The 9,478-nt window shown below is 37.8% G+C and overlaps 1 protein-coding gene and 1 pseudogene across 1 annotated transcript; one reads left to right on the forward strand and one right to left on the reverse strand.

Annotated features, from left to right (window-relative positions):
• Window positions 1–1,058: 1,058 nt before the first annotated feature.
• LOC132095909 (vitamin K-dependent protein C-like) lies at window positions 1,059–1,904 on the forward strand (annotated as a pseudogene).
• Window positions 1,905–3,090: 1,186 nt separating this feature from the next.
• On the reverse strand, window positions 3,091–4,060 carry dusp28 (dual specificity phosphatase 28). Its single transcript, XM_059500944.1, has 2 exons — window positions 3,705–4,060; window positions 3,091–3,267 (listed from the first exon to the last, which is right to left on the reverse strand). The coding sequence occupies exons 1-2, from the start codon at window positions 4,047–4,049 to the stop codon at window positions 3,142–3,144; spliced, it is 471 nt and encodes a 156-aa protein (XP_059356927.1). The 5' UTR covers window positions 4,050–4,060; the 3' UTR covers window positions 3,091–3,141.
• Between the last annotated feature and the right edge of the window lie 5,418 nt (window positions 4,061–9,478).

Below are 9,478 nucleotides of genomic sequence, written 5' to 3' on the forward strand. Positions count from 1 at the left end.
GTTACCTATGTGCATTTTTGTCATTTAAAGATGAGGCATCATGTGGCCAGATTCGGATCACAATGTCATCATATATTAATAAGCCTTTAGTAGGTTTACAGCAGTGTGTAATAGGAGGTACAGTTGGCAAAAAGGGAGAGAGTCCCTGGCAGGTATTTCTTGATTCTTTTGTAAAATCTGTGTAATCATAAAATGCCAAATGTTAATACTAATACTGACAATTATCATATGTTATACTGAATATTCAGCCAGATCATTTTCTGTATTTTGTAGGCTCTTATACTCAATCATTTGGGCATGCTTCATTGTGGTGGAGTTCTGATTGATGAAAACTGGGTTCTCACTGCTGCTCACTGCCTAGAGACAAGTACAAGGTTCAGTGTCAGGCTGGGTATGCAGGGCCGGCTCTAGGTTATTTGGTGCCCAAGGCGAGAGAGCCCTAGGATTGTAAATCTAGTAAAAGAAATGGACAAATACAAGCAGTGTGTGGACAGTGCACAGTAAAAGTGTACAGCGTGTGCGCAGCTTTCATAATACGATACATACATTTAATTAACTTTTTTTTTTTAATTGCGCCCCGTCCAGCAGATGGCGCCCCAGGCGGCCGCCTGTGTCGCCTGTCGGCAAAGCCAGCCCTGTGGGTATGTAAGACAATTTGATATAAATTTAAGTATTCTATCATAGTGTTAGGCTTTTTATCTTCCATTAGAATTTTTAGAAGATGCATTACTAAAGCAATTTGCCACAAAATAAACTGCTAGAAAACATAGATTAGAGTGATGCTGTTTACTAAGCTTAGGCCTCATAAGTGAAAAGAAACACCAAAAGACAGTCTAGATACCAGTGTTATTTTCCAGTGTATTAATTCCACTCGTGGTGTCCCAACTATTTGACGGATAGCAGTGAAAGCTTCCTGAGAAATTACACTTTGTTTTTGTGACAGTCCTAGTCTCTGTAAAAAAACAACAACAAATGCATAAGGAAGCAGCCTTCCTTTTTTTAACCAACCATAAAACATAGCCAACCATAAACGCTCTCTGGCTTTGAATTTTAATTGTATGGCCATCTCTCCAGGTGACTACAACCAATTTAGGACTGAAGAATCTGAGATGACTTCCTGTACAACAATCTATTGCCCACTCATAATACAACCCTTTCACTGTGGACAATGATATAGCTCTGTTTCGCTTGGCTACACCAGCCAAGTTTTCCACATACATACTCCCAGCATGCCTCCCTAGCCAGAACCTGGCCGAACAAATGTTGCATCGTAACGGTACTGTCACAGTCGTCACTGGCTGGGGGGAGGAAAAAGAGATCTCCCGTCGCATCAGTTCAACTCTCAACTTCATTGAAATTCCAATTATAGACAACAAAGAGTGTTCCAGGCATATGATGAACAACCTCACTCAGAACATGCTTTGTGGGGGAATGCTGGGGCAAATCAAAGATGCTTGTGAGGGGGACAGTGGGGGTCCAATGATGACACTGTTTCATGATACATGGTTCCTCATAGGTCTGGTGTCCTGGGGAGAAGGCTGCGGGCAAAAAGACAAACTTGGCATCTACACCAAAGTGTCCAGCTATTTGGACTGGATAGATAATGTTCGTCAGGGGTAGGATAAAGTTTAGACCCCTACCTTTCTATCCTGTTTGCCTATCACATAAAATATAAATCAGAAAAAACAGTGTGCTCCCTATAGCTCTTTGGTGTGTAGAAATTGACATTTAATAAACACATCAATTAAAACGTTATTTTCCTGTTCTCTGCATGCTTATGGAAAGTAATGCTGTAAATAAATAAAGTAGTCAAATGTTACACATTGCATTTTAATGAGGCTATAAAATTAACATACTTTCATAGTCCCATTACTTGATTCCTCTATTAGGTAACATTAAATAAAATACTGTAAGACAGGACTTAACATATAATGTTATTTAATACATGCTAAAATACAGTTCTTGTTAGATTTGTTAAATGATTTAAGAAATTTTGGGATGACCTTTATGAATTTATTTAGTTTTTAACCTGGCAGCGGCAAAATGCAGCAAAGCATACTACTGCATCAGAAAACACTGGGGACGTTACTGAGAATGGACAATTACAGAGCTAACATAATTTATATAAAAAAAAAATATTATACTGAGTAGAGAAATGGAGAAATAAAAAAAAAATTAAATGGACTTTCATACAAAAGCATACAATTACACTTCGATGAATACCCTCTCTGTGGAAGGGTGAAGTGGAAGAACTGCTTCGTGTTTTTTTTTTTTTTTGCGCTGCATTTATATAAAATATTTAAGTATTTATCTTTTCTTTTTATTTAGCCTAAATTAAATAAAACCCTACTGCGATAAATATTTAGGAGGGTGATGTATACTTGTGATACTTCTAGCAATTTAGAGGTTTTCTAGGTTTGTTAAAGGGATGCCTTGGAAAAAAAGATAAAAAAATAAAATAAAAAAAAGTTTAGCAGAAAAAGGCTTTCCTAGGAGCCCTAATCCTGCTTTAACCTAAAATTGCTCAAAATGTAGGGTGTATGGTTATTATATTTCTACATATAGGGCTATCATGATTATATTTCTCTTATATCCTATAATTTGTAAATATAATATTTAGATCGACAAACTGTATTGTATAAGATTTCTTTCTAACTGAAAGTAATCTATAGGCTATACGCTGCTTTTTCAACAGCGCAAAACTATGCATTTCATTCACTGACATGCCAGTGCAAATACTTAGTTGCTGGCTACCCGACAAAATAAAAGCTTGCTTATTTTAAGTTTGACATATTGAATTGAACCCAAGACGTTTTGCGCTGCTAATACAATGCTCTACCACTGAGACACAGGAACACATATATTCAGTACGTACATACATACATACACACACACACACAAACACTATTATGCATTTTTTTACAAGTTTACTATAATGTTATTTTTATTTAATACTCCATTTTTATTTTAATATATAATATTATTATCACATTTTATAATAATTTCAGGCGCATATCGTTATTATTGTTATTATAAGGTATTCATTATTAGCAGCAAGCCTGAAAAGCGACATGACTAAAGCCTTAGCTATATAAAGCCCTGAAGTTTGAGAATGTCATATCAGAAAATGTAGGTATGAATTTAAAGTGGAGAGAGGTTAAAGCTGTGGCTGGCCGACCTCCTAATCTTCAGATCCTGTTCATATCGCTCCAGTTGAGTCCAGAATCCTGGGTTAGGCTCAACTACTGATCGGGCACTTTTTACTACCTGATAAAACAAATAGAAATAACAGAAGAGAAATAGGAACTACAGAAATAGTAAACAACATTAAATTCTTGTATAAAAATCTAGAATGATGTGGCTTTTCATTATCAGTTAAGCTGGATTTAGTAATGAATAGAATATGAGAGATGTATATACGTTGATGTCTTGTGGCTGCCTTTACTTTGTGCATTTTATATTCATTATATGCTATAGATTTTTTTTTTTTTTTTTTCATTTTACCCTGCTGCCTATATGTCTGATAATATAATATAAACCAATACAATATCAGAAAAATAATTAATGACCACATATATAAAGTTTTAAATACCTATTTAAAAAAAGATAATTATTTAAAAAGTACTAAAGCATAAGCTGCATGTGTCCCGACTAGATCTGAAGTTTCATATCAGACTTCCATTTGATATAAACACTATTCATACCTGGAAGGCATCAGTCAAGGTGAGACCCTGGTGCTTCATTAGATAGGCCACACAGACAGTAGCTGAGCGACTGTGTCCATTCTTGCAGTACACAACAGTGCGGCCTCCCCGTTCAGCCTCATTGGCTATGGCATCTGCGCAGCAGTCAAAATACTTGTACAGGTCTTCTTGAGGGTCATCATATACAGGTACACGCAAAGTGCTTACCCGAATAGAGGGAAAGGGTTGCTGCTTGGAAACATTAATACAAAGAGTGACCTCCTCCTTCTGGATAAGTTCATTGCTACAGGCTGACCTGGCATTACTGATCAGCAGACAATCTGTAACTGTGCTTAACTGCAGCATCTCTAACTATATAATTTAAGTTCTGATGATAACAGTGTTATTACAATAGAGGTAGATGCATACAGTAGATCAGATACTAAATTATTATAAATACTTCATCAGCAAGGAGAATGGTCAGATGTTTCAACCTCGTCTTAATGCCTTTACACAGACAAATCTTGTGAGCTGTTGATTAAATAAGAGAGGAAAGAATATTATTTGTTTAGAACAAACACACCCAAAGGTAAAATAATAAAGGAAACAACACTTTTGTACAGTAACCTGAATGTAGGGTAAATTATTGAAATTGTTCACTGGGCATGCTCCAATGCCATGTTTAACAACGCGGATATGCTTAAGCCTGGAACACACCAAGCCGACGGTCGGCCGTCGGGCAGTTTTCGTGCGTCAACCGACTAAATCTTCTCAGTGTGTTTCGCACCGTCGGCTGAAATTGCTCCTTGTCGGCTTTGTAATGGCTGACTCGACATGTTGAATCGGCGACGGGGCTTGTCAGTCAGTCGGCCCATCTGATCATTCTGATTGGCTGTTCAACCAGTGAACCAGCACTCTAGAAAAAAAACGGAAGTGACGAAGCAGGTAAACAACGAAGTCAATGGGGACATAGTTGCTTTTCTCATTTGTTTGCATTTCTCGTGATCATTCGTGATTATTTAAAGATATGGCTGTCTGGAACGAGGCAAGTGAGTATGCATTGATCAGCATGATCCAGGAAAGGCCGGCCTTGTATGACATTACGTAAAAATCTTATTCCAAACGTGTTGTGAAAGCTGAAATGTGGTGTGAGATAGAAAATAAACTTGTCATATCAGTTAAGATTTTCTTTTTGGCAATAGAGGTCATTAGAAAACTGGTTTGTTATTTTTAAATGGTGCATTGTAAGAATAATGACGTGTGTGTGTGTGTGTGCGTGTGTGTGTGTCTGTGTGTGTGTGTGTGTGTGTGTGTGTGTGTGTGCGTGTACCAAAAATAATTTGGTTAATGGAAACAGGCAGTTATTATTATTATGTGCTAGCATCTAGTGTACATCCAGTAGAGCAAAAAGTAAAAATGTTGGCATTACAAATAATCATGAAACTGACAAATAACTAGGCATAATGCTTACAAAATATGACCTTATCCCTCAGAGAAAGAGCTCAAGAAGCGGTGGGATTCATTGTGAACCCAGTACATGTATAATAAGAAACAAGGACCCTCAGGAAGTTCTTGATCTCAAAAGACAGGCAGGCAGCAATGGATCCTGAACCGTCTGCAGTTTCTACAGCCTCACACAAAAAGGAATGAGAGCACTTCAAATTTAACTATCAGAGTAAAAAAAAAAAATTCCAGAATAAAAAGAAACCTTTTGCTTTTTTAAAGTGGCCACTGATTGTTCAGATGGGTCTATTTACAAGTAACTCAGCATATTAACACAAGCCGTTAAATTATTTTGTCACATTATCTTCCTCAATGTGCCATAAAGTGCTTCTGAATAGAGCCATTTCACCAATTTGCAAGGTATTGTTGTAGCTTTGCCCTGTTATTGTTATGGGTGATTGGTGAACAGTTGTAAGAATCTATGGTATCACATCATTTGCATTTAGATTTTTATCTTTTAATTTTTTTTTAAGGAATCTTCGGCTGATAGTGATTCCTGTTTACCCTCTGATGGTACCAACAGTGACACCTGGACTGGCACCCATGAAGAGCCCAGCTTCATTAAGGCGGAGCTACAGCCCAGTACACCCTTGCCTGAATCCACGATCTGTGGAACTGAGTCTACAGCTGAGTCCACAGCCATTAGAAAGAAACCAAATACTCCAAAGCCTCCGGGGAAGCGCAGGAAGATGCAGGATGAATCCTCCAGTGAGGAGTCCACATACTTGATGCGCACCATCGGAAAAACTCTGGAAAAGTTGGCATCACAGGAAAACACCAATGATGCCATCTCAGCCAAGACTACTGCCACCTCCTGGACGGAAAGGTAGTTGGCCATCGGGTGTCGAGAATCGGCTTGGTGTGTCAGGACAAATCTGGACCCAGATGCTGCCGACGTGAGCCGACCCTGCAGTCTGTTTTCGTTGCCACTAGTTCGTCGGCGTCGGCTTGGTGTGTTCCAGGCGTTATGCTGTGTCTGAAACCGCTCCCTATCCACTATATAGTGCACTATATGGGGTGTCAGCCAAATTGTAGTGCTGTCCGAATTCTGAGTGAACTACTTCATTCCCTACATTTGTCCACTACTTTTTACCCACAATTCATTCTGAAATTACCCACAATTCAATTCATTCTCCAGTGTACAACCAGGCGGGAAGGAAGTCGGCCCGCGTGCCGCAATCTTGTAGCAGAACTTCACTTGCGTTAGCATCCCATTGACTCCCATTCATTTTGGCGTCACTTTGACAGCGAATAACTTTACATCTGAGGCGTTTAAAGACTCCATCTGTCCATTATTTATTTCTAAAGATACACGACAATGTATAAAGGGCTCCATTACCTTCTATGTTACATTATGGCCCCGTAGAAACAGTTTTTGTAAAAATAGGGTAACGATTGCGTCATAACCACTCGACTCTCTGTCGCACAGTAGAGAAATTACCATACAGACAGGAGGAGAAGCTCGCAGGCAATCGGGGAGACGTCAAGAGAGAAGCCCATAGATACAAGCCCTGGCGTTACATTTTAAAATACTATACAAAATAATTAATCAGAATACTTACTCCTGCTCACTCACGCCAAAGAACTCCCTGCTCATGCTCGCGGCGCTGCAAGATTAACAATGGCAGTTTGCACGCACAGCTACTAGAAGATTTACATCTGTCAGACAGGTTGCTGACGTCATCAAGCTTAGTTTGAGTCTGCGTGTCAGAAACGGAAGTGCTAAAAATCGCTAAAAATGGGCTTCACTTGTCTCAATTGAGTTCCAATGGGGTCGCTGTGTCCATTTCTTTTACTGTCTATGTGTACAACGCTGAAGTACTATTTCCCACAATCCAATGCGGAGTAGCGCCGTCGAGCTGGAAGCGAGAGCGGGAGTGAGCAAGTTTGATTGAGAGATGACGTTTACCTCTTTATTATTTCTGTTTTAACGTTTTTCTTGCATTATTTATATTAAAACATGTTATGTAGGCAATAACTCAGTTTAATATTTGACTAATTTAATGAGGTGGCATCGTTGTTATCTTAAAAAAATTATGATAATTTGGTGGATAATTTAATTTTTTTCTTTTTTCTGATGTAAAATTAACGGTTGCATGAGGACAGATCTCTGGGACAGTCTACAACCATCTTATCTGATCTCAAAAGGCTGCTTGAGCGAGTATCAAGATACTAAAAATAATAAATACATAATTATGAACGTGTTTATGTGTGTTTATTTTTGTTCTCAGTATTTTAATAGCATTTAATACATACGAGGTATGTATAATTGCAATATAAAGTCATTTTGAGTATTATTGCTATTAATATTATTTTCTAAAATTAGGTACGTGTAATATAAAAGAACATATGGCAATGTTTTAGCAACAGCTCCAAGTCTCACGCGCAGTGTATACGTCACCGTCCGAATCCGTTCACTCTTTTCTGATATAGTGCACTCAACTGCCATACTATACAGGATTAGTGAATAAGAACGAGTGAGCGATTTCAAACACAGCTTTAGCCTTCCAACCTCATTTAAAACACGAAATAACATTGATTGAGCTCAGATTAAGAAACCATTCTGACCTGCAGATTAGGCATGGGGATGATCCTCGAAGTGGATGTGTCAGAGCTTCATCATCCTGACCGCCACAATCCCAATGACAGGAAAAACGTGCAGTGAACGCACATGCAGCTAATTTACCCCACCCATTTATGCCAATAACCGCCTTCATCTCCTTCAGTAACCAGAGTAGAATTAAAAATAGCTCTGTTACTTGAAACCAGTTACTTTTCACTTCGGCTAGCCCCTAATGAGTGTGTGTGTGTGTGTGTGTGTGTGTGTGTGTATATATATATATATACACACACACACACACACATGTATGTATATATATATATATATATATATATATATATATATATATATATATATATATATATATATATATATACATACATGTGTGTGTGTGTGTGTGTGTGTATATATATATATATACACACACACACACACACTCATTAGGGGCTAGCCGAAGTGAAAAGTAACTGGTTTCAAGTAACAGAGCTATTTTTAATTCTACTCTCTACTTCTATATATATATATATATATATGTATGTTGACATAGCAACCGCGCGCGCCGAACATTCTGTCTCAATAATTTGTGACAAACTGCGTGTTACTGTTAATATGTGTGTCATGTAAAATCCACTTCTCGCCGCCTGGTGAGAGTATGTTTTCACTGAATACGACAGTAACTACGTCATGTACAACCCCCGGGAAGCCTAGACAGTTACAGCTTTCAGCCCTGAGGTGTTTTCAGTTCACCACAACTCTCGGAAACTTTGAGTGGCATTCAACCGGTCGGCGGGCTTCATCTAAGCTTTGGACGTGAATGAAAGGTAGGTGGACTTGAATATATACCTTTTATCTTGCTACTGACGAAATTTCATCGAAATCCATGGAGGAGAATGTATTTAAATAAATCGCGGAAATTTGGTAGTCACATTTGTGGTGGGTAGATTAGCGAACGTCCTGTCAGATGCACTGCAGGCGTCATTCTAAAAAAAAAAAAAAAAACATTGTCTCGATTTTTAACCCATTCTCACCGTGTTTTCCATGAAATAATTACTGATGCTATGTAGTTTATCTCATGGTTTTCCTGACATTTATTAGTAATAGTTTACAACACTTCGAATTACATTACTGAGGACTAGCCTGTAACTAGTAAATTAAATATGCTAACAAAATAGCCTTTTTGTCCCTCACTCATATGTGTTGATGATTCTTCAAAAGTGAAACGTAACACAACATATTATTAATAAATGAAAATCATTTTATTTAATATCCTTAATTTGAACATTTAATTATCAGGCATTTTCATTGAATTTCCAAGATAAGGAAATATTCTCAGTACTTCCAAGTTGGAAATAAATTATTAAATGTTTCCACATACTGCCTGCAATGTGCATACCCCTGGGAATCAATGCTCTAGCTGAATAAAGCAAATCCTCACAATAAAATCATTTAAAAGTGGCATTTCTTTAGATCTATGAATGTGATCAAAAAGATAGGCTTGCTTGTTGTCTGTATTAATTTAATTTACAATTTTATTCAAAGTATCCTGCAACACATAAGTCATGTTGATTAGTCCATTATGTCCAATTTCCAATGTAATATTTGATGTTATGTCTTTACAGCTAATTATGAAAAGAAGAAAGGGGCCCAATACACAGCCAGGTCTAGCCAGACAGCACCTCCTGGACAAGTACAGCGATCTACCATCTCCTAATTTGATCCAAAATGGACACAT

This window comes from Carassius carassius, chromosome 20 (assembly GCF_963082965.1).
Source record: "Carassius carassius chromosome 20, fCarCar2.1, whole genome shotgun sequence".
NCBI lineage: Eukaryota > Metazoa > Chordata > Actinopteri > Cypriniformes > Cyprinidae > Carassius > Carassius carassius.

Excerpts from the sequence above, each read along its gene's own strand:
- dusp28 (XM_059500944.1), bottom strand. The coding sequence starts at position 4,049 with ATGCTGCAGTTAAGCACAGTTACAGATTGTCTGCTGATCAGTAATGCC. Across the intron at positions 3,268-3,704 it reads CCTTGACTGATGCCTTCCAG|GTAGTAAAAAGTGCCCGATC; the intron begins GTATGAATAGTG and ends TTGTTTTATCAG.